Source organism: Dendrobates tinctorius, unplaced genomic scaffold (assembly GCF_039654945.1).
Source record: "Dendrobates tinctorius isolate UK_male_01 unplaced genomic scaffold, ASM3965494v1 ptg000087l, whole genome shotgun sequence".
Classification (NCBI taxonomy): domain Eukaryota; kingdom Metazoa; phylum Chordata; class Amphibia; order Anura; family Dendrobatidae; genus Dendrobates; species Dendrobates tinctorius.
In genome coordinates this window covers 10,723,116-10,749,274 of record NW_027361755.1, presented here as the reverse complement: position 1 = coordinate 10,749,274, position 26,159 = coordinate 10,723,116, and the positions used below count along the sequence as shown (strand labels likewise).

The 26,159-nt window shown below is 44.4% G+C and overlaps 1 protein-coding gene across 2 annotated transcripts in view; it reads right to left on the bottom strand.

Moving 5' to 3' along the window:
• KMO (kynurenine 3-monooxygenase) overlaps positions 1 to 26,159 on the bottom strand; it is a 509,384-nt gene that overhangs the window by 67,902 nt on the left and 415,323 nt on the right. For both annotated transcript variants that reach the window (XM_073585735.1, XM_073585736.1), the window contains exons 11-12: positions 12,628 to 12,685; positions 12,465 to 12,547 (exon numbers count right to left, since the gene is read on the bottom strand). In XM_073585735.1, coding sequence (XP_073441836.1) covers positions 12,465 to 12,547; positions 12,628 to 12,685 — 141 coding nt within the window. The remainder of the gene's footprint in view (positions 1 to 12,464; positions 12,548 to 12,627; positions 12,686 to 26,159) is intronic.

The following is a 26,159-nucleotide window of genomic DNA, read 5'->3' as shown; positions in this document are numbered from 1 at the left end:
ACCTGGCAGCTCGCCCGGGGTCCCTCGGTGCCACGGTCCAGAGGGTCCACTCTCGGAGCTCCCGCTCCTGACCACCCACGCTAACAGTACGATCAGGCCATGGACTCCGCCGGTACTACGGCTGCTACCCAGAAAGAGTTGCTATTCCTACGGGAGAATCAGGGGCGCATTATGTCAATCATGAAGTCGATGGACACCCGTTTGTCGGCCTTACAGGTGGCCGATCCTGGAAATGCCACTCAGCTGGCCAGTCTCCAACAGGAGCTGGGTCAGCAGCAAGATACTCAAACCCACATTTTGTCCTACATGGCCTCCTTTGATAGTCGCTTGTCGGCCCTCCAGGCTGCCGCTGCAGTGCCGACTCCTCCCCCTGCGTCTGCTGCTCCTCCGACGCCCCGCCTCGCCAAGCCGCCTCGTTTCACCGGGGATCCCAAGCTCTGTAGGGGGTTCTTAAATCAGTGTAGTCTCCACTTTGAATGGCTGCCGCAGCAATATCCCTCGGACCGGGCCAAAGTGGCCTTCATCATGTCCCATCTGGAGGGAGAGGCCCTTTCTTGGGTAAACCCGCTCTGGGAACGTGACGACCCGGTCGTTTCGAGTCTCCCGGTTTTCCTGGATACTTTTCGTAAGGTTTTCGATGAGCCGGGCCGGTTAGCCTCTCTCACTGAGTCACTCTTTAACTTACACCAGGGCTCTCTCACGGTCGGACAGTACGCTATTCGCTTTCGCACTATTTCCTCTGAGCTCGGCTGGAATAACGCAGCTTTGGTGGGGGCATTCTGGCGCGGTCTTTCTAGTAAAATAAAGGATGAACTCGCTGGTCGAGATACCCCGTCCACCTTAGAGGACCTTATCTCGCTGGCTACCCGCATTGACCTGTGCTTCCTGGAGCGCGCTCGGGAGTCAGTGAGAGACAGGCGCTCCTCCAGGTCAGTTTCTCCTTTCACTCAGTCGGCCAGCTCACGTTCAGTCGGATCTTCTTCCCTCTCTTCGGGTGAGCCCATGCAGATAGATCATCTCAGGTTGGCCGAGTTACGTCAGAGAGAGAGACGGGCACAAGGTCTGTGCCTCTATTGCGGTCATTCGTCACACTATATCCGCACCTGTCCTAAGAGACAGGGAAACGACTCCACCTAGGTCAGGTAAGAGAGGCCTTCCTAGGTGATGATGATGATTCCTCTCAACCCCTTACGATTTCTGTGCTTTTGGTTTCAGGAGGGAGGCGTGGTTCCGAGGTGGCCTACGTGGATTCGGGCTCAGCGGGTAACTTCATTCGGCCGGAAGAGGTAGACAAATACCAAATTCCTGTAGTCACTCTATCTAACCCAATTCAGATTGCCACCGTGGATGGCAAACCGCTACAGGTGACCGTCACCTTGGTCACTGAAGAGGTGGAATTGCAAATCGGAGCCTTACATCGAGAGAAGATAGCCTTTTACGTTTTACCTAAGCTCTCTCACGCCATTCTACTCGGTCTTCCATGGTTAAGAACTCATCAGCCTGTTCTCGACTGGTCTTCTGGGGAGATACTCCGCTGGGGGCACCCGTGCCAAGCTCGCTGTCTGACTCCTGTCCGCCTGGCGGCCGCTCCACGGTCACCTCCAGACCTTCCGGGTCTTCCTCCAGCTTACAGCTCCTACGCCGATGTTTTTGATAAGAAGGAAGCGGAGGTCCTCCCTCCACACCGGCCGTTTGACTGCCCAATTGAACTTGTTTCTGGTTCAACCCCCCCAAGGGGCAGAATCTACCCTCTGTCTCCCGCGGAGACCACCGCCATGTCCGAGTACGTCCGAGAGAACCTCGCCAAAGGCTTTATACGGAAATCCTCTTCGCCCGCGGGAGCCGGGTTCTTCTTCGTCAAAAAGAAGGACGGGACTCTACGGCCATGCATTGACTATAGGGGCTTGAATGAGATTACCATCAAGAACAGGTACCCTCTTCCACTCATTCCGGAACTGTTTGACCGTCTCAGAGGGGCTCGGGTCTTTACCAAGCTGGACCTCAGAGGAGCCTACAATCTGGTCCGTATCCGTGCAGGTGATGAGTGGAAGACCGCTTTCAACACTCGAGATGGCCATTACGAGTACCTGGTCATGCCCTTCGGTCTTTGCAATGCTCCTGCAGTCTTTCAAGAGTTCGTCAACGAGATCTTCCGGGATCTCTTGTACTCCTGTGTGGTCGTGTACTTAGACGACATCCTCGTCTTCTCGCCGGACCTCTCGTCCCACAGAAAGAGTGTCCGCCTGGTGCTTCAGCGTCTTCGGGAGAACCGTCTGTATGCAAAGATCGAGAAATGTCTCTTCGAACAGATCTCTCTGCCGTTTCTGGGATACATTATCTCCGACGCTGGTCTAAGGATGGATCCCGAGAAGTTGTCTGCCATCCTCAAATGGCCTCGCCCCGTCGGATTAAAGGCGATACAACGATTCCTCGGGTTCGCCAACTATTACCGGCAATTTGTCTCCCACTTCTCCGCGATCACTAGACCCATTTCTGTGCTCACCCGTAAAGGGTCTACTTCCAAGGATTGGTCTCCTGAGGCAGAGGAGGCCTTTCTGTCCCTAAAACGGGCATTCTCCACGGCTCCGGTCCTGCATCGCCCTGAGAGCGATCGACCTTTTGTACTCGAGGTGGACGCTTCCTCGACTGGTGCCGGGGCGGTGCTGTCCCAGAGAACGGCCTTCGGTCACCTGCACCCTTGTGGCTTCTTCTCGAAGGCCTTTTCTCCATCCGAGTGTAACTACTCGATCGGTGACCGGGAACTTTTGGCCATCAAGTTGGCCTTGGAGGAATGGCGCCACCTCCTGGAAGGAGCTGTCCATCCTTTTGTCATCTTCTCGGACCACAAGAATCTGGCCTATCTCCAGTCTGCCCAGAGACTAAACCCTCGCCAGGCCAGATGGTCTTTATTTTTTGCCCGATTTGATTTCGAGCTCCGATTCCGTCCCGGCAACAAGAATTCCAAAGCCGACGCCCTGTCCAGGGTCTTCCAACCACACGAATCCACGGAGGAACCATCACATATCATTGATCCCACTAGGATCATCACCGTGGCTCCAGTGAACTGGCTTACTCCTCCGCCTGGCAAGACGCTTGTGCCAGAGAATCTCAAGCAAAAGGTTCTTCTATGGGGGCACTCCTCCAAACTGGCCGGCCATGCCGGAACTAAGAAGACCCTTGACCTTATCAAACATCACTACTGGTGGCCCTCACTTCGCCAAGATGTACTCGACTTTGTGGCTTCTTGTCCATCCTGTGCAAAGAACAAGGTGCCACGGAGATCTCCGTCTGGCTTGTTGCTTCCGTTGCCTGTCCCTATGGTTCCTTGGGAGAACATCGCCATGGATTTCATCACCGACCTACCCTGCTCTGCGGGCTGCTCAGTCATTCTGGTGGTGGTGGATCGTTTTTCCAAGATGGCTCACTTCATCCCTCTGCCCGGTCTTCCCTCAGCGCCAGAGCTGGCCGAGATCTTCATTCATCAAGTCTTCAGGCTTCATGGACTACCTCGACGCATTGTGTCTGACCGAGGGGTTCAGTTTACCTCCAAGTTCTGGCGTTCGCTTTGTAAGCTTATGAACGTTTCCCTCGACTTCTCCTCGGCCTACCATCCACAGTCCAACGGACAAGTAGAGCGTACCAACCAGACGCTTACGGGATACTTACGCCACTTCTCTAACGCCCACCAGAACGATTGGGTCAACTTACTCCCCTGGGCAGAGTTCGCTTATAACAACCATGCTGGTGAGTCTTCGGCCAAGTCTCCGTTTTTCATTGTTTTTGGCAGACATCCTGGTGTCCCTCTTCCGATAACCCCTGCCTCTGAGGTACCCGCGGCCAATGCCTTGTCCTCGGAATTTTCTAAGATTTGGGCTGAGACCAACACATCACTCAAGAGATCCGCTGATCAGATGAAGAACTATGCAGACAAAAAGAGGTTGGATTCTCCTCCGTATCGTGTTGGCGACAAGGTCTGGCTCTCCTCCAAATTTGTCCGACTAAAACTGCCCTCCTACAAGTTGGGTCCACGCTACATCGGTCCGTTTGAAATTCTGGGACGTATTAATGAAGTTGCCTACAAATTGAGGTTGCCTGCTTCGCTCCGGATCCCGAACACCTTTCACGTCTCTCTCCTGAAGCCTGTGGTGCTGAATCGTTTCCATTCCTCGCTTGATCTTGGTCCTCAGCCGGTGGGTGCCGACAACGTTTTTGAAGTGCAGGACATCCTCGCTGTGAAAAGGGTTAGAGGTAGGACTTTCTTTCTCGTTGATTGGAAGGGCTTTGGTCCTGAGGAGAGATCCTGGGAGCCTCGGGAGAATATTAATGCTCCCCGTATCCTCAAGAGGTTTCTTGTTAATCTCCGGGGGGGGCGGCTTAGGGGAGGGGGTACTGTTACACCGCTCCGCCATACTCACCCGGCCTCCGCTCCCACGCCGCAGTCGCCCTCCGCTCCCAGGCCGCAGCCTCTCTCCACCCGACGGCCGCGGCGGTCACCTGAGACAGGCCCGCGACCGATGCCTCCCCTGCATGCTATGCGCATGCGCCATAGGCCGCGGCCGCGCCTCCTTCCTGCTTCTTATGCTCCGGCTGTGCCCTGACCCGGAAGCACCTTTGGACCAATGGCTGACCAGACGGGGCCATATCAGGCCGCTTCCCCCTGAGGGAGGCGCCTGATCGTTGTGTTTCCTGACACTCTGGCCTCGCTCCATCGTGCACACTCTGCTCCTGCAGTTCCTGTCTCGGCTGCTCCTCATAGCAGCTTCTCAGTCCTGCCACCCGTGTTCCTGGTTACCTACTCCAGTCCTGCCTTCAGTGTTCCTGTCGTCCTACTCCAGTCCTGCCTTGTGTTCCTGCCGTCCTACTCCAGTCTCAGTCTTACTCCGGTCCATCCTGAGCCGCCCCTCTCGGTACCGGCTACCGTGGTACTCGAACCCCTGGGCCTGCTCCTAACGGTCCCTGTATAGGGGTCGGTTCCACCTGGCAGCTCGCCCGGGGTCCCTCGGTGCCACGGTCCAGAGGGTCCACTCTCGGAGCTCCCGCTCCTGACCACCCACGCTAACAATTTAGATGAAGGAATTGAGGGCACACTGATTAAATTTGACACAAAACTAGGAGGGATAGCTAATAAGAGAGGATTCAAAAATATATAAATAAACTGGAGGAGTGGGCAGCAACTAATAGAATGGTTTTTAACAAGAAAAAATGCAAAGTACTATATCTGGGCTATAAAAATGAAAAAAGCATATACAGAATGGAAGGAATAGGGCTAAGCAGCAGCACATGTGAAAAAGACTTGGGTATACTAATAGGTCATAAACTGAACCTGAGTCAACATTGTGATGCAGCAGCAAAAAAGGCAAATGCTATTCTAGGATGTATTAACAGAAGAATACAGTCTAGATCATGTGAAGTCATTATTGCCCTCTACTCCTCTTTGGTCAGATCTCATCTGGAATACTGTGTCCGGTTTTGGGCACCACATTTTACAAAAGGCATCAACAAACTGGAGCAAGTTCAGAGAAGAGTGACCAGAATGATGACCGGCCTGCAAACCATGTCCTATAAGGAAAGGTTACAGGATTTGGGAATGTTTTGCAAAAAAGTAGACTGAGAGGAGACTTAATAGCAGTCTACAAATATCTCAAGGGCTGTTACATTGCAGAAGGATCATCTTTATTCTCATTTGCACAAGTAATGACTAAAGCAAACTAAAAGCAATGGGATTACACTGAATGAGAGGAGACACAGATTAGATATTAGATAAAACTTTTTTACAGATAGGGTGATCAATGAGTGGAACAGGCTGCCACAAGAGATGATGAGTTCTCCTTCCATGGAAGTCTTCAAACAGAGGCTGAACAGAGATTTGTCTGGTTTGATATAGTGATTCCTGCTTTGAGCAGGGGGTTGGACCAGATGACCCAGGAGGTCCCTTCCAACTCTACCATTCTATGAGTCTATGAACTACACGGCTCTGAAAGCTGTTGTACTGTGACCAAAAAAATGGATATTTTGAGTGCATATTGAAATATACAGAATTCATTCAAACCATGAAGAGCAGCAATACTGGTCATACATTTACAGACAATGTTCATAGTGACACCATCTTGACAACTGTTTACTTCCATTGTTTGAAGGTTTTTACCTCACAAATAGTTCTATGTTTGTTGCTTGTTATTGTAAAATATGGAGGTTTGTTTATCCTCTGTCTGCTGTGGATTTATGTTATCCTTAGAAGCTTATGAGTTGTGTGGTTTTATTGTCCATTGCCTGATGATTGCCTTGTATCTCATTCATCTTATCCCAAAGGCTGGCCACTTGAGGGCAAGGCTGAACCAGACATAAACATAGGGTAAATCACTATATAAAGCCAGAGAAACATGACTAAGACAGAAGCAGAAAGCTGAGTACCTGTACTTATACATGTACAGTGTTGTGATACCTGCATAAGTGGGGATGCCCATGCAGTGTTGTCAGTTTTCCAGGAGTTCACCATTATCCTTGTGGCCGATGCATGCTCAGTGCAATGTTGAACTTAGAGCCCATTACTTTAATAAAATGGCACTGGAGTCAGCGCATGCACATACCACCATCTTCTGCGCCATTTTATTGAAGACACTGTATAGGCGAATTTACCAACACAGTGCCTGCACAAAAATTGCGCCGGATAGCGCGGTATGTGCATGCATCGACTCCAGCACCATTTAAATGAAGAATTCTACTACAATGTCAACATATCAGTATGCACGCACCAGCGATCGCCATTATGCCAATGGCCGACACGTGCGCACTGCTATGTTGATGTTGTAGTACATTACTTCAATAAAGTGGTGCAGATTATGCACGCGCTAACCCCAGTGCCATTTTATTGAAGTAATGTACTACAACATCAATATAGCTGTATGCACGTACCGGGCATAGGCACGGTATGCGCACACGCTGTCTTCAGTGCTATTTTATTGAACCATAACACCTGACCAAGAAACTCTGGGTGCGGTAAAAAAATAAAATAAAAGGGAAGAAAGCAGCCAGTGGAGGAAGACATACATAAGACCCCACCCGCATACTCCAGCACCAAAAACCCAACGTAAATAAATACCAGAGACTTTTTCAAAAGAAAATGGTTTACACATAATTTATTGCACCAGACATAGGTGTGGTTTGCACATGTGATGACTCTGGCACCATTTTATTAAAGAATTCTACTACAATGTCAACATTATCTCTATGGCCGATGAGTGTGCACTGCTATGCTGATATTGTAGTACATTACTTCAATAAAATGTTGCCGGAGTCAGTGCATACACATACTGTGATCTCCAGCAACATTTTATTGAAGACACTGTAGAAATTTACCAATAAAAAAGCTTGCCACCCAGGCGAAGAAGAGGTTCAATAGCTTTTCTTATGGCTGGGTTCAGATTTGCGAGAAACTCGCACGAGTCTTGCACCTCAATACCAGGCACTGCCACCGGCACTCAGGACCGAAGTGTGTGGCTGCATAGAAATACATGCAGCCCCGCACACTCCGATCCCGAGTGCCAGTGGCAGTGCCGGGCATTGAGGTGCGAGACTCGTGCAAGTTTATCGCAAGTCTGACCCCGGCCTATATATAACGATGGATGCATCCTTGTGTTCAAAGCTGTGATGGCCGGCACCTGCACAGTGTGGCAAGTGAGTCAGCACGTGCGTATACCTCACTATGGTGACATTTTATTGAAGACACTGTGTTTGTGAATTTGCAGACACAGTGTTTTCAAGAAAATGGTGCCGGATATTGCGAGATATGCACTCGTTCAAGAATTGTATTACAAATTCAACATAACAGTGCGCACGTGCCAGCCTTCACCATTATCCCTATGGCCGGTGCTGACTCTGGCACCATTTTATTGAAGTAATGTACTACTACTATGTTGATGTTGTAGTACATTATTTTTAAAAAAATGGGGCTAGAGTCAGGGCGTGCGTATTCTGCGATCACCGCCGCTATTTTATTGAAGACATTGTATAAATGTACCAATTAAAATACTTGCTACCCAGGTGTAGAACGGGTTCAATAGCTAGTTGGTAATACTGCTCTTGATATAGTTGACTTTATTTTGAAGCTGTGTAGTGATAATATTTTCTATTTAGCATCTAGTGGATTGCAGTATTTCCAAGTGTTACTTATCAAATTATAAGCATCATTTTTGAATTACCATTTCAGTTTGTTAGGATTTTAGTAGGCTTAAAGGTTTAGGCAATTTTTCAACAAAAAATTTTTTTCTTCAAAATGTTGTTTTAGACTTGATTTTTTCATTTTCACAAGGCGTAATAAGAGAAAAGGGACCCCATAATTTGTTGCGTAATTTCTCCTGAATGTGGCAATACTTTACAAGTTTTTAGACACTACTGTTTGGGCTCAGATACAACAAAGTCTGACGACCACACATGGTTAAATAACCATGTATATGGCTGGATTAGTACGCCTATCATCAATTACCACATAGAATCATAGAAAATCGATGATCAAAAGGCAATAATCTCATAAAAATATAATTTTTATTAGGATATTATTACAATTCATATAACCAAATATCCAACAGGTGGGATTGCACAAACATACCTATCACTCACAATACTCACAAGACGCACCAGGGCCAGAAAGGACAGCTGTATACTAAGTAATTAATTAATTAATCCATGGGATGCCGATGAAATATTCCCAATAATCATACAAGTAGTAAGTCAATATTGTCTTATAACTCTAATATATCAACGGCAAAGAGGGTGGATAGTGCTACACAGGATTGTCTCCTATAGTGTTACAGAGACTATACCACATATGTGGTCTTTATAAGACAGCCAAATATTATCATATGGACAAAGAAATTGTTCACTAATAGAGCGATATTCACATCTCCATGGCTGCCCCACGTAATAGATACAAAAGGTAAAATTACCAAACCTGCACACCCCACTCTAACCCATTATTCCCCACTTGTTCCCCATTTAATCCACTGCATTGGTAAAATTACCTTCTGAGTATGGGGATGTAGATTGCTGTCACCTCCCGGGCCCGCGTGTCCGCCCTGACGCGCGTTTCGGACTCCTTCCTCAAGGGGCCTGTCATCCTGTCAGTGTGTCCATGTTTAAATAGCCCTCAGCCGCAGTGTGCATTACCGCGTGACCGGAAGTGCGCCCTCCGTCCGGAAGTGACGCGCGCCGCTGTCAGGGCATGAGGATGGCATCAGAGCAGTTAGATTCTTTTTGAGTATGTCAAATTTACCTTTTGACATAAGGGAATTGATTTTGGAGTTGCTTAGGTTTACATTATTCCATAATTTTTTTGTTTTCAAGGGGTCTTTCTTCCTACAGCTCCAGGGAACAGCAATGGGGGCCTCCTATGCCCCCGCGTATGCCAACCTGTTCCTGGGGCTGTGGGAGAGAGACCTCTCCCTGCCGGATCAGCTGTCGCCGGTGTGCCGTGTCCTTTCGTGGATGCGGTACATCGACGACATATTGCTGATCTGGCAGGGGACGGTGGATGATCTTGAGAAATTTATGGCATCTCTTAATGAGAATAATTTGAATATTTTTATTACATACAAGTATCATCCACAAACAATTGAATTTTTGGATGTCCTGCTCCGTAAAGATGATAGAGGTGAGGTGCAGACAAGCATCTTTAGGAAACCTACCTCGACTAACATGCTCTTACATGCTACCTCATCTCACCCCGGTCAAATAATAATAATAATAAATTTTATTTTTATAGCGCCGACATATTCCGCAGCACTTTACATTTACATGATCCAGTCTGTACCTACAGGACAGTTTTTGCGTCTACGGAGGCTATGTTCCACGGAGGAGGATTTTCTTAACCAGGCAGATGACTTGAGCGATAGGCTTAGAGAACATGGCTTCAGCAACCGCATGATTAAGAGGGCCTTTAATAGAGCCAAATATTCATCTAGGAATAATCTGTTGTATAAAAGCAATCAGAGAGATGAGTCAAACGTTGTGAGGTTTGTAACGGATTATCATTCACAGTTTGCCTTAATGAGGAAAATTATGAATAAATCCTGGCATATTTTAAAGGCAGATCCAGTGATCTCCAGATTTATCCCTGAGAAAGCAACCATCGCGGCTAGGAGGTCTAAAAATCTACGGGATCGGCTTGTATTCAGCCACTATACAGGAGTGCCAGTGTACTCCTTTCTTGACCAGATTACGGTACGAGTTGTATCATCTTCTTGTGGCCGCTGTGTGGCCTTTGTCAATATTGACTGGACTGATTCATTTGTGAATCAGGATGGCACGCATTAATTTAAAATCAAGAAACGCGTTACATGCGTTAGTAAAAACATCATCTACTATGTGCTATGCCCATGTCGTAAGATTTATGTAGACATGACAACAAGGCAACTTAAGGTCCATGTTAGGGAACACGTGCTCAGTATTGGAGCAGCAGCAGCAACCACTGAAGATGTATTATCCTTAAAAACGCTCCCTCGTCATTTTAGGAAATATCACGGCTGTGGTGGGAGCCTTCTTAGGGTTAGGGGTATCGACATGCTGGAGGAAGGCATACGTGGGGGTGGTGTATCTAGGAGATTGGCCCAGTTAGAGTCCAGATGGATTTGGACCCTTGGTACGGTACATCCATCTGGACTCAATGAAAATATTAGTTATGCCCCGTTCTTGTGAATTTCCCTAAAGTTGCCCATCAAGGTTGGAGTAATGCTTATTGCTCACGTTCTCATTTTTAACTATTTATTTTTTGCTTTTATTTAGTTCTGCCACTATGTTCTTGATGAATCTTGATATCTTATGATGGAGGAGTCTTTGGTGGTCACGTGGACTGTTTGGAAGAAAAGTTGCTGTGCATAAATTATATATCGGGATATCCCTTATGATGATTATAGGTGTTTATTATGTTATGTACCAGAGTATCTTGTTAATATTATATTAAATGTATGGATATATGAATATGTCTATGAGTAAGCGCAATGTAACTATTATGTGGGGTTCTCCTTTGATTGTGACTCACTAGTGTGCGTAATATTTGAAGATAGTTATAACTGTGTAGCAATTTTTCTGGTGTCCTTTTTCTACAAATGGTATTTGTTTTTTATCCCATTTTGGGTATCACCGTTGGTTAGGGTCTTTATGCTAGTGGTGAGATCTTTTATTGATCGGTATGTTTTTATTATATATGTGTGTTGGCTGAATGCAGTTTGTGTCCTGGCGTTTATAGTTGCGCCTCTGTCCTGTACGCGCCTGCTGTCTGGTCGCTGCGGCGCCTGCTGGTTCTCGGCGTCTGAGGCTGTGGACTGAGCCCGCCCCGGCCCCGCCCACAGTGTGACGCCGATGCCCGCCGGCATCTCTGTTGCCCTGACAGCGGCGCGCGTCACTTCCGGGCGGACGGCGCACTTCCGGTCGCGCGGTAATGCACGCTGCGGCCGGGGGCTATTTAAACATGGACACACTGACAGGATGACAGGCCCCTTGAGGAAGGAGTCCGAAACGCATGTCGGGGCAGACGCGCAGGCCCGGGAGGTGACAGCACTCTACATCCCCATACTCCGAAGGTAATTTTACCAATGCAGTGGATTAGATGGGGAACAAGTGGGGAATAATGGGTTAGAGTGGGGTGTGCAGGTTTGGTAATTTTACCTTTTGTATCTATTAAGTGGGGCAGCCATGGAGATGTGAATATCGCTCTATTTGAACAATTTCTTTGTCCATATGATAATATTTGGCTGTCTTATAAAGCTCTGTAACACTATAGGAGACAATCCTGTGTAGCACTATCCACCCTCTTTGCCGTTGATATATTAGAGTTATAAGACAATATTGACTTACTACTTGTATGATTATTGTGAATATTTCATCGGCATCCCATGGATTAATTAATTACTTAGTATACAGCTGTCCTTTCTGGCCCTGGTGCGTCTTATGAGTATTGTGAGTGATAGGCATGTTTGTGCAATCCCACCTGTTGGATATTTGGTTATATGAATTTTAATAATATCCTAATAAAAATGATATTTTTTATGAGATTATTGCCTTTTGATCATCGTTTTTCTATGATTCTGTTTGGGCTCACAGCAGGGCTTGGAAGGGAATGAACACTGTTTGACTTTTGGAGCACAATTTTGACTGGAACAGATTGCAGACACCATGTCACATTTGCAGAGCCATTGTGGTACCAAAAGAGTGGAATCAGGCCAAAAGTGAAACAATTTTGTAAACTATATCCTCCAGTACACCAATGCCCCATATGCATCAGAAACTGTTCTAGAGACACATGACCATAATTTGTTGTGGAGTTCTTTATGCTATGCAGTGATATACATCTGGTCATTAACTGCACATATTCAGTTCAGAAGTGCTCATTATAGTGAATGGTTTCATCAGGAATTAGGGCAAATGCTTCCAATGTCGAAAAGGGGTTGATGCAAATAAATTACAAAATTTACCTCTCTGTAATTGTACATTGCCAGGTCTGAAATTGCATGAGTATCAGGTACCCTAAGCTGCGAAAATTCAGGGACACAGATGTCTGCAAAAAGAATTTAAAAATTTAATTTTATATGATTAGGCAAACAACCTGGGTCTTAGATCTTGTTTTGTATCACTCACCAAAATCATTGTTGCATTGCTCCATTAAGTCAGAAAATACAAGGCAATCTTCAAATCCCTATACAAAAAAATAAAGGACCTGTTACAATTTTGTAACAGAAATCATAACAAAATGAGATACATACAGTATGTTAAGCAGTGAGCATACAGCTCGGGCAAAAATTAAGAGACCACTGCAAAATTTTCAGTTCGTCTGATTTTTCTCTTTGTAGGTATATTTTTGAATAAAATGTAAATTGCTCTTTTATTCTATAAACTACTGACAACATGTCTTCGAATTTACAAGCACTAAATTTTGTATTTTCAGAAAATGAGAAATGGTCAAAAGAACAAAAAAAGCAGTGCTTGCAGACCTCAAATAATGCTAAGAAAACAAGTTCATAATCATTTAGAAACAACAATACTAATGTTTTAACTCAGGAAGAGTTCAGAAATCAATATTTTGCGGAATAACCATGATTTTTAATCACAGCTTTCATGAGTCTTGGCATGCTTTCCGCCAGTCTTTCACACTGCTTTTGGGTGACCTTATGCCACTCCTGGTACAAAAATTTAAGCAGCTCTTCTTTGTTTGATGGCTTGTGACTATTCATCTTCATCTTGATTACATTCCAAAGGTTTTCAATGGCGTTCAGGTCAGGAGATTGGGCTGGCCATGACAGGGATTTGATCTACACATTGATTGACCTAGCTGTGTGACATGGCATCGGGTTGCTGAGTGACATTCGAATAAGATGACAGTCATCCTGGTCAGTCGAGAGTGGGTTTTCGCCTTCTGCAAGTCTGTAGCTTTGTTGTCCCCAATGTCTTAGAAATTTTAAGGATGGAGGCAACATGATGCTCACTGTATCCCTCTGCTAGTAAAGCCAGAATTGAGCCCTTTTCCTCACTCAAGACTTTTTTTTTCAACTCCTTTGGCATGGTTAAAAGTTATTTTTTCATTCCTATTACTTTTGGGATATTACTAGCACTTGTTTTGCCACCCAGCTTGTCCTATTGCAAAAGGATTGTGAACACCACAGCAGGGTTTTTTTTATACTTTCCTTTGTTAAATAAGATTTGGTTCAGGTGATCACCTATTCAGAGGCACATTAAGTAAAATGAGGTGTACTCTGGTTGGAATTCAACTGACACTGGAATGGAATGTCTATCAGACATGTAGAGAAGCTGATTTTTATAAAACTGTGCAGTGGTCTTTTAATTTTTGCCAGAGCTGTACAGTGTTATTTTTCATCAGGTGATTATCTGCTTTTACAAAATAGTATAACAAAAATGTTCAATCAATGCATTTCCAAAATTCATGCTGAGACCAATAGCCATGTTTCACTGCAAGTGATGTGGCATGCTCATTCAGATTGCATCTATGAAGAGAGATTATACATCTGCTCCAGAATGAGACATGTAATAGCTGACAGCAAAAAGAAAATCCCACTAGAATTTTAGGGTAATTAAATTAATAAATTGACACTGTATACAAAAAACGGTTAAATAAAAAACCAAAGAGTATATACCCATTAAATAGCTTTTTTATTAAATTAAATATACTAAAAACAAAAATAAAAAAATAGAAACAAACATACTACTGGACACTAAATAATGGGGGATGCCAAACAGTGCAACATAGAGCATAGTAAAAATGCCTATCATGTCAAGTAAATCTACAGAGGCAATAGTACACGGGGTAGCACTTCCCCAACAATTTGGCCAATAGATTACAGCATGATGGCGTTATTTACATGAGATTTAGATTTGCAAAAGAGTACCCACCACCCCAACGCATGGTTTGTCTTAGTACTTCGTCAGGAAGCGTGTGACAAAAATGTATTTATTTTTGGTTTTAATATATTTAATTTAATAAAAAATATTTTAACAGGTATATACTCTTTGGTTATTTATTTAACCTTTTTTTGTATACAATGTAATGACTGACAGTTTGCTCTCCTGATCTCACTGCAGAGCTGTGTGTGATTATAACTGGCACAGTACAGCATTCACCCTGAGCTTGTTTTAACCTTCCTGATAAGGCCAAATTTTACAATTCTGACCAGTGTCACTTTATGAAGTAATAACTAGTGATGGATGAGCACTAAAATGTTTGGGTAGAGCAAATTGGAAATTTCAGGTACTCGGACAGAACAACGAGCTCAATGTAAGTCGATGGGAGACCCGAGCATTTTTACTGCTATCCCCCCGAGCGTCCTTTTAACCCCTTAAGCCCCAAGGGTGGTTTGCACGTTCATGACCTGGCCAATTTTTACAATTCTGACCACTGTCCCTTTATGAGGAAATAACTCTGAAACAATTCCATGGATCCCGGTGATTCTGACATTGTTTTCTCGTGACATATTGTACTTCATGTTAGTGGTAAAATTTCATTTAAATAACTTGCGTTTATTTATGAAGAAAACGTAAATTTGGCGAAAATTTTGAAAATTTTGCAAATTTCCAAATTTGAATTTTTATGCCCTTAAATCACAGAGATACGGCACACAAAAAACTTGATAAGTAACATTTCCCACATGTTTACTTTACATCAGCACAATTTGGGAACCAACATTTTTTTTTTGTTAGGAAGTTATAAGGGTTAAAAAGTGACCAGCGATTTCTCATTTTTGCAACACCATTTTATTTTTACGGACCACATCACATTTGAAGCCACTTTGAGGGGTCTATATGATAGAAAATACCCAAAAGTGACACTATTCTAAAAACTGCACCCCTTAAGGTGCTCAAAACCACATTCAAGAAGTTTATTAACCCTTTAGGTGCGTCACAGGAATTTTTTGAATATTTAAAAAAAAATGAACATTTAACTTTTTTCACAAAAAAAATACTTCAGGTTCAATTTTTTTTATTTTACCAAGGGTACCAGGAGAAATTGGACTGCAAAATTTATTGTGCAATTTGTCCTGAGTACGCTGATACCTGATATGTGGGGGAAACCACTGTTTCTGCGCATGGCTGAGCTCAGAAGGGAAGGAGCGCCGTTTGACTTTTTCAATGCAAAATTGGCTGGAATTCAGAACGGACACCATGTCACGTTTGGAGAGCCCATGATGTACCTAAACAGTGGAAACTCCCCACAAGTGACCCCATTTTTGAAACTAGACCCCCCAGGGAACTTATCTAGATATGTGGTGAGAACTTTGAACCCACAAGGGCTTCACAAAAGTTTATAACGTACAGCGGTACAATTAAAAAATCACATTTTTTCCACAAAAATGATCTTTTCACCCCCAATTTTTATTTTCCCAAGGGTATCAGGACCCTAAAAGTTATTGTGCAATTTGTCCTGAGTACGCTGATACCCCACATGTGGGGGTAAACCACTATTTGGGCGCATGGCAGAGCTCGGAAGGGAAGCAGCGCCATTTGACGTTTTTGGCTGGAATTGAGATCGGACACCATGTCGCGATAGGAAAACCCCTGATGTACCAAAACAGTGGAAACCCCCCACAAATGACACCATTTTGGAAACCAACCCCCCCCAAGGACCTTATCTAGATGTGTGGTGAGAACTTTGAGCCCCCAAGGGCTTCACAGAAGTTTATAACATACAGTCGTACAATTAAAAAATCATATTTTTTCCACAAAAATTATCTTTTCACCCTCAATTCTTATTTTTCCAAGGGTAACAGGACCCTAAAAGTTATTGTGCAATTTGTCCTGAGTACGCTGATACCCCATATGTGGGGGTAGACCACTATTTGGGTGCATGGCATGGCTCGGAAGGGAAGCAGCGCCATTTGACGTTTTTGGCTGGAATTGAGATCGGACACCATGTCGCGTTTGGAGAGCCCCTGATGTATCAAAAGAAGCACATTAAGGTCATGGAGTGGCCAAAAACTTATGGAGGGAGTTGAAGCTCTGAGTTGCCAAGCAACAGCTTCAAAATCTTAATGATTTAGAAATAATCTGCAAAGAGGAGTGGACCAAAATTCCTCCTGACGCGCACAAACCTCATCATCAACTAGAAAATACGTCTGACTTCTGTGCTTGCCAACAAGGGTTTTGCCATCAAGTGTTAAGTCTTGTTTGCTAGAAGGATCAAATACTTATTTCTCACTGCAAAATGCAAATACATTTATGTAATTTATACAATGTGATTTTCTGTATTTTATTTTTGATATTCTGTTTCTCAATGTTAAAATTAACATACCTTTAAAATTATAGTCTGTTCATGTGTTTGTCAGTGGGCAAACTTACAAGGGATCAAATACTTATTTCCCCCACTGTATGTGCCCCCTGCTATGTACCCCCCTGTGATATTTGTGTTCCCATGTGATCTATGTGCCCCTTGTGATCTCTAACCCCTTCAGCTATGTGCCCCTCTATGATCCCTGTGCACCCCAGCTATGTGTCCTCGTGTGATCTTTGTACCCCCCCGTGATTTATGTGCCCCGTGATCTTCGTGCCACCCCCCGGGGATCTCTGTGCCCCCAGCTATGTGCCCCCTGTGATTTATGTGCCCTCCAGCTATTTACCCCTCTGTGATCTCTGTGCCCCCCAGTTATCTGCACCCCTGGGATTCTGTGGCTCCCAGATTTGTGCACCCTGTGATTTATGTGCCCCCTATGATCCCTGTGCCCCCCTGTTATGAACCCCCTGTGATATTTGTGCTCCCATGTGATCTCTATGCCCCCTGTGATCTCTGTCCCCTCCAGTTATGTGCCCCTCTGTGATCTCTGTCCCCCCAGCTATGTGCCTTCCTGTGATCTTTGTGCCCCCTGTGATTTCTGTGCCCCCTGTGATCTTCATGCCCACCCCCCAGTGATCTCTGTGCCCTCAAGCTATGTGCCCCCTGTGATCTTTGCGCTCCCCCTGTGATCTCTGTGTCCCCCCGGTGATCTATCAGCCCCACCTGGTGATCTATGTGCCTCAGTGGCAGTGCCTGTCCCCCCAGTGCTGTATATCCCCCCAGGGCTGTATGTGCCCCCAAGTGATATGTATATTCCCCAGTGCTGCATTTACCCCAGAAGAGCTGTACATCCCCTCGAGTACTGTATATCCCCCAGTGCTGTATATCCCCCACCTGTGATGTATATAGCCCTCAGTGCTGTATATAGCCCCCCAGTGATGTATGTGACCCCACCAGTGATATAAATTCCCCCAGGGACATATACACTCACTGGCCACTTTATTAGGTACACCTGTCCAACTGTGTGTTAAGACTTAATTTCTAATCAGCCAATCACATGGCGGCAACTCAGTGCATTTAGGCATGTAGACATGGTCAAGACAATCTCCTGCAGTTCAAACCGAGCATCAGTATGGGGAAGAAAGGTGATTTGAGTGCCTTTGAACGTGGCATGATTGTTGGTGCCAGAAGGGCTGGTCTGAGAATTTCAGAAACTGCTGATCTACTGGGATTTTCACGCACAACCATCTCTAGGGTTTACAGAGAATGGCCCGAAAAAGAAAAAAAATCCAGTGAGCGGCAGTTCTGTGGCCGGAAATGCCATGTTGATGCCAGAGGTCAGAGGAGAATGGGCAGACTGGTTCGAGCTGATAGAAAGGCAACAGTGACTCAAATTGCCACCCGTTACAACCAAGGTAGGCAGAAGAGCATCTCTGAACGCACAGTGTGTCGAACTTTGAGGCAGATGGGCTACAGCAGCAGAAGACCACACTGGGTACCACTCCTCTCAGCTAAGAACAGGAAACTGAGGCTACAATTTGCACAAGCTCATCGAAATTGGACAGTAGAAGATTGGAAAAACGTTGCCTGGTCTGATGAGTCTCAATTTCTGCTGCGACATTCGGATGGTAGGGTCAGAATTTGGCGTAAACAACATGAAAGCATGGATCCATCCTGCCTTGTATCAACGGTTCAGGCTGGTGGTGGTGGTGTCATGGTGTGGGGAATTTTTTCTGGGCACTCTTTGGGCCCCTTGGTACCAATTGAGCATCGTTGCAACGCCACAGCCTACCTGAGTATTGTTGCTGACCATGTCCATCCCTTTATGACCACAATGTACCCAACATCTGATGGCTACTTTCAGCAGGATAATGCGCCATGTCATAAAGCTCGAATCATCTCAGATTGGTTTCTTGAACATGACAATGAGCTTACTGTACTCAAATGGCCTCCTCAGTCACCAGATCTCAATCCAATAGAGCATCTTTGGGATGTGGTGGAACGGGAGATTCGCATCAGGGATGTGCAGCCGACAAATCTGCGCCAACTGTGTGATGCCATCATGTCAATATGGTCCAAAATCTCTGAGGAATGCTTCCAGCACCTTGTTGAATCTCTGCCACGAAGAATTGAGGCAGTTCTGAAGGCAAAAGGGGGTCCAACCCCTTACTAGCATGGTGTACCTAATAAAGTGGCCAGTGAGTGTATATCCCCAGTGCTCTTTGTGCTTCCTAGTGATGTATATAGAATCATAGAATCATAGAATCATAGAATCGTAGAGTTGGAAGGGACCTCCTGGGCCATCTGGTCCAACCCCCTGCTCAAAGCAGGATTTGCTAAATCATCCCAGTCAGATGTCTGTCCAGCCTCTGTTTGAAGACATCCATTGAAGGAGAACTCACCACTTCTCGTGGCAGCTTGTTCCACTCATTGATCACTCTAACTGTCAAAAAGTTTTTTCTAATATCTAATCTGTGTCTCCTCCCATTCAGTTTCATCCCATTGCTTCTAGTCTTTCCTTGTGCAAATGAGAATAAAGATGATCCTTCTACAATGTGACAGCCCTTGAGATATTTGTAGACAGCTATTAAGTCTCCTCTCAGTCTTCTCTTTTTCCAGATGAGGTCTGACCAAAGAGGAGTAGAGGGAAATAATGACTATATAGCCCCTCAGTGATATCTATTCCCCATAGCCTCTCCGGTGAGGAATATGTCCCAGCATCTCCTGTGATGTCTATTCCCCCCAACCCATCCTGTAATTGATATGACCCCCAGAGTCTCCTGTGATGCATATACAGCAGTGTCAATGTTTCCTATGTGATGTATATACAGCAGTCCCAGTGTCTCCTATGTGATGTATATACAGCAGTCCCAGCGTCTCCTATGTGATGTATATACAACAGTCCCAGCTTCTCCTATGTGATGTATATACAGCAGTCCCAGTGTCTCCTGTGTGATGTATATACAGCAGCCCCTGTGTCTCCTATGTGATGTATATACAGCAGTCCCTGAGTCTCCTATGTAATGTATATACAGCTGTCTCAGCTACCTCTATGTGATATAGATACAGCAGTCTCAGTGTCTCCTATGTGATGTAATTACAGCAGTCCCAGCGTCTCCTATGTGATGTATAGACAGCAGTCTCAGCGTCTCCTATGTGATGTATATATAGCAGTCCCAGAGTTTCCTATGTGATATAAAGTCAGCAGTCACAGTGTATCCTATGTGATGCTTATACAGCAGTCCCATCATCTCCTATGTGGTGTATATACAGCTGTCTCAGCATCTCCTATGTGATGTATTTACAGTAGCCCCAACGTCTCCTATGTGATGTATATGATTTGCAAAACTTATTATGACAAAAAGTTGACTGCTCTCCTGGCTGACACAAACCTTGAAATGCAGCTGTGAGAAGCAACATGATCAGTATCATCTAACATCACAGCTGCACCAAACAGAAGCAGCTCCAGCAGTCACATTAAGGGTGAGTTATCGTAATTAATTGTTTGACTAAATATACCAGGGTAATTTTCAAGGTGATCATTTTTGTATGGCCCCCGAATGATGGTAGAAACTTCCAAATGGCCGCAGGCTGGAAAAAGGTTCCCCACCCCTGCCATAGAGTAACAGTCTTTACTGATCACAAAAATTTACTGTATGTTGACGCTGCTTAGTGCCTGAATATTACAGAGTCCCGGTGGTCTCTCTTTTTTGCTCGGTTTTAATTCTCTGGTACATATCTCCCTGATACTAAGAATGTTCTGGAGGATGCCTTATAATTTAGTTTTATTCCGAAGCTGAGAGACAAAAATCCAGTAAAAAAATTTTTCGTGAAGGGGTGGTGGTGGATGCTTTGAGTACCAATTTTAGACTGCACATTATGGAATCTCAGGATGGTGCACTGGAGGGCTTGCCACCTGGTGAGTTTTTTGTGCCTTCCTTGCTTCCCTCTTATCTTCTTAACAAGGTTCATGACTCAGTGTTGGCTGGACATCTGAGTTCCTCTGCCACCTGGAGAGCTGTTTTCAGATCTTTTTGGTGGCGATGTGCTCAAAAAGATGTGGATATGTCCATAAGGCCACGACAGGGTTTCTTTTATATAACAAGGTTCTGTCTCCAAGTGCTACGGGGATTCAGAAGTCTGCAGTAATACCGAGAGACTGCAGACTTATCGGTTTTGACCAGACAACCCTTGTAAAGTACCAGTCAGAATATTTGCTCCTAAATTTGTTAGACCGTATAAGATAAATCAAGATCATTAATTCGATGACGTGACAGTTAAGCTCCAGCTCCTGGTTGCATGGAGGATTAATAATTCCTTCCTTGTCTCTCTTCTTAGAAAGTTTGAAGGGATTTCGGGTCCAAAGGACAGTATTGAGGTAGTCTTGGACGTGGATAAAGAGTATGAGGAGGAACAAATCTTGAAATCCAGACATATTAGAGGCCACTTCAGTTTCTTGTTAAGTGGAAGGGTTTCGGTCTAGAGGATTTTTTTTGCAGAGCCCACAACACATACACATATTCTTTGGGCGTTTTAGTTTTGATATCTTTGTTTCTGTCAATTTTGGGTAACCAGTGTTTTTCATTTACTTTGTTTGTCCTATTACTTTTCGGGTGCAGCTTTAAATACAGTGGGGCAAAAAAGTATTTAGTCAGTCAGCAATAGTGCAAGTTCCACCACTTAAAAAGATGAGAGGCGTCTGTAATTTACATCATAGGTAGACCTCAACTATGGGAGACAAACTGAGAAAAAAAAATCCAGAAAATCACATTGTCTGTTTTTTTTTTCATTTTATTTGCATATTATGGTGGAAAATAAGTATTTGGTCAGAAACAAGCAATCAAGATTTCTGGCTCTCACAGACCTGTAACTTCTTCTTTAAGAGTCTCCTCTTTCCTCCACTCATTACCTGTAGTAATGGCACCTGTTTAAACTTGTTATCAGTATAAAAAGACACCTGTGCACACCCTCAAACAGTCTGACTCCAAACTCCACTATGGTGAAGACCAAAGAGCTGTCAAAGGACACCAGAAACAAAATTGTAGCCCTGCACCAGGCTGGGAAGACTGAATCTGCAATAGCCAACCAGCTTGGAGTGAAGAAATCAACTGTGGGAGCAATAATTAGAAAATGGAAGACATACAAGACCACTGATAATCTCCCTCGATCTGGTGCTCCACGCAAAATCCCACCCCGTGGGGTCAGAATGATCACAAGAACGGTGAGCAAAAATCCCAGAACCACGCGGGGGGACCTAGTGAATGAACTGCAGAGAGCTGGGACCAATGTAACAAGGCCTACCATAAGTAACACACTACACCACCATGGACTCAGATCCTGCAGTGCCAGACGTGTCCCACTGCTAAAGCCTGTACATGTCCGGGCCCGTCTGAAGTTTGCTAGAGAGCATTTGGATGATCCAGAGGAGTTTTGGGAGAATGTCCTATGGTCTGATGAAACCAAACTGGAACTGTTTGGTAGAAACACAACTTGTCGTGTTTGGAGGAAAAAGAATACTGAGTTGCATCCATCAAACACCATACCTACTGTAAAGCATGGTGGTGGAAACATCATGCTTTGGGGCTGTTTCTCTGCAAAGGGGCCAGGACGACTGATCCGGGTACATGAAAGAATGAATGGGGCCATGTATCGTGAGATTTTGAGTGCAAACCTCCTTCCATCAGCAAGGGCATTGATGATGAAACGTGGCTGGGTCTTTCAACATGACAATGATCCAAAGCACACCACCAGGGCAATGAAGGAGTGGGTTCGTAAGAAGCATTTCAAGGTCCTGGAGTGGCCTAGCCGTCTCCAGATCTCAACCCTATAGAAAACCTTTGGAGGGAGTTGAAAGTCTGTGTTGCCAAGCGAAAAGCCAAAAACATCACTGCTCTAGAGGAGATCTGCATGGAGGAATGGGCCAACATACCAACAACAGTGTGTGGCAACCTTGTGAAGACTTACAGAAAAGGTTGGACCTCTGTCATTGCCAACAAAGGATATATCACAAAGTATTGAGATGAAATTTTGTTTCTGACCAAATACTTATTTTCCACCATAATATGCAAATAAAATGAAAAAAAAACAGACAAGGTAATTTTCTGGATTTTTTTTTCTCAGTTTGTCTCCTATAGTTGAGCTCTACCTATGATGTAAATTACAGACGCCTCTCATCTTTTTAAGTGGTGGAACTTGCACTATTGCTGACTAAATACTTTTTTGCCCCACTGTACCTTCCCCTACTGGTGATTGACTTTGTTGGAATCATTTCACTTTAGTCTGTGTTGGTTCCTGTTGTTTTGTGTGTTTTTGTTATTCCTTATGGAACTGCTACTTTAAATATCATAGGAGCTGTTGAGGACATTCAGGGTAAGATGACGTTGAGTGGGGGAGACATTGCCTTATCTTAGGGTGTGAAGCTCCATGGTCAGGCAGGGACAGACTAGGGTCAAATAAGGGCTTTGCCTAGTCTGAACATGGACATGTCTGGTTCAGGTACTTGTCTCCCCGGTTTACCTGTGTGAATGTGCTTTGACAGATATAACAGTTACAAGTTTATCTCCAGATTTCTTGATATTCTTTGTGAAACATAATCAAGAAGCTTACAACCCATGCCACTGCAGCTGCAGCTAATCTCCCTGTATGTTGTGGCCAGCAGACAAAAATTTATGAAAGGTTGCAACACAGGAAAATCCAGATGGCAGCCCCAGTAGAGTTCCAAAGAAATTCAACCTGTCTTGCAGGTTCAGGGTGCATCAGTGTCAGTACAAACTAGAGACATAAAAAGCTAGACTGCAGTTTGCCAAAATGTGTGCGAGTAAACCAAAATTCTTCTGGTAAAGAGTCTTGTGGACAGATGAGACCAAGATAGAGCTTTTTGGTAAAGCACATCATTCCATTGTGCAAAAAACACATTAAAAAATTCATTAATAATGTGCCGTAAGCGTGGAGATCTTTGACGTAGGTTACGGGCTCACGTATTTTGGCCAAAATATCAGCTAATACTCCACATTATTAATGAATTTTTTAATGTGTTTTTTGCACTTATTATTCAGGGTGCAGTTGGGCCCATCTGGTCTTGTAAACTGCGGCGTCTGTTCACATGGCGTGCATTTTGGTAGCGCTGGGCCAGCCCACCTGAGCTAATAGAAGGGTGTCACTACTAGGCTGGCCTGGATGCTGTGCATGGGCTTAGTGTGAACAGCGCCGCATACAAGTGTTTTGCTGTGCATTAACATACCAGGCAACCGCCCCCTCCATATATTGGTAGGCTGCGAGCGGTTGTTTTATATCGGTATTCATGCACCTGTGTTGCCATCTTAACTATATGGGTCCACTGCACCCTGATAGTGCATTTGTCTGGAGGCCTATACGGGTAAACCTCTTTGCTCTTTTTGCTAATCTTCATAGTGCTCAGTGTCAGAAAGCTGGGTTTGCATCCTAGGTCATGGGTATTCCTGCAGGACAATGACCCCAAACATACTTCAACAAGCACCCAGAAATGGATGGAAATAAAATGCTGGAGAGTTCTGCAGTGGCCAGCAATGAGTCCAGATATAAATCCCATTGAACACCTTTGGAGAGATCTTGAAAATGCTGTTGGGAGAAGGCACCCTTCAAATATAAGAGACCTGGAGCAGTTTACAAAAGAAGACAGGTCCAAAATTCCAGTTAAGAAATGTAAGAAATTTGATAATGGTTATAGGAAGTGATTGATTGCTGTTATTTATTCCAAATGGTGTGCAACCAAACAATAAGTTAAGGGTGTCAGCAATTTTGTTTGGCCATTTATGTGGTTTTGTATAAAATTATGTCCAATTTGCCTTTTTTTTCCTCAGTTTTGGCCATTTATGTGGTTTTGTATAAAATTATGTCCAATTTGCCTTTTTTTGTCCTCAGTTTTCTGTGTCCTTTACAAAGAAAATAAGTGAATGTATAACAAAACATGTGTAATTGCAATAATTTTCTGTGAGAAATACTTCATTTTTTGGAACAATTTCAAGGGTGCCAAAACGTTTGGCTATAACTGTATACAGTGTTGGCCAAAAGTATTGACACCCCTGCAATTCTGTCAGATAATACTCAGTTTCTTCCTGAAAATGATTGCAAACACAAATTCTTTGGTATTATTATCTTCATTTAATTTGTCTTAAATGAAAAAACACAAAAAGAATTGTCCTAAAGCCAAATTGGATATAATTCCACACCAAACATAAAAAAGAGGGTGGACAAAAGTATTGGCACTGTTCGAAAAATCATGTGATGCTTCTCTAATTTGTGTAATTAACAACACCTGTAACTTACCTGTGGCACCTAACAGGTGTTGGCAATAACTAAATCACACTTGCAGCCGGTTGACATGGATTAAAGTTGACTCAACCTCTGTCCTGTGTCCTTGTGTGTACCACATTGAGCATGGAGAAAAGAAAGAAGACCAAAGAACTGTCTGAGGACTTGAGAAACCAAATTGTGAGGAAGCATGAGCAATCTCAAGGCTACAAGTCCATCTCCAAAGACCAGAATATTCCTGTGTCTACCGTGTGCAGTGTCATCAAGAAGTTTAAAGCCCATGGCACTGTGGCTAACCTCCCTAGATGTGGATGGAAAAGAAAAATTGACAAGAGATTTCAACGCAAGATTGTGCGGATTTTGGATAAAGAACCTTGACTAACATCCAAACAAGTTCAAGCTGCCCTGCAGTCCGAGGGTTCAACAGTGTCAACCCGTACTATCCGTCGGCATCTGAATGAAAAGGGACTGTATGGTAGGAGACACAGGAAGACCCCACTTCTTACCCCGAGACATAAAAAAGCCAGGCTGGAGTTTGCCAAAACTTACCTGAAAAAGCCTAAAACGTTTTGGAAGAATGTTCTCTGGTCAGATGAGACAAAAGTAGAGCTTTTTGGGCAAAGGCATCAACATAGAGTTTACAGGAGAAAAAAGAGGCATTCAAAGAAAAGAACACGGTCCCTACAGTCAAACATGGCGGAGGTTCCCTGATGTTTTGGGGTTGCTTTGCTGCCTCTGGCACTGGACTGCTTGACCGTGTGCATGGCATTATGAAGTCTGAAGACCACCAACAAATTTTGCAGCATAATGTAGGGTCCAGTGTGAGAAAGCTGGGTCTCCCTCAGAGGTCATGGGTCTTCCAGCAGGACAGTGACCCAAAACACACATCAAAAAGCACTAGAAAATGGTTTGAGAGAAAGCACTGGAAACTTCTAAGGTGGCCAGCAATGAGTCCAGACCTGAATCCCATAGAACACATGTGGAGAGATCTAAAAATGGCAGTTTGGAGAAGGCACCCTTCAAATATCAGGGACCTGGAGCAGTTTGCCAAAGAAGAATGGTCTAAAATTCCAGCAGAGCATTGTAAGAAACTCATTGATAGTTA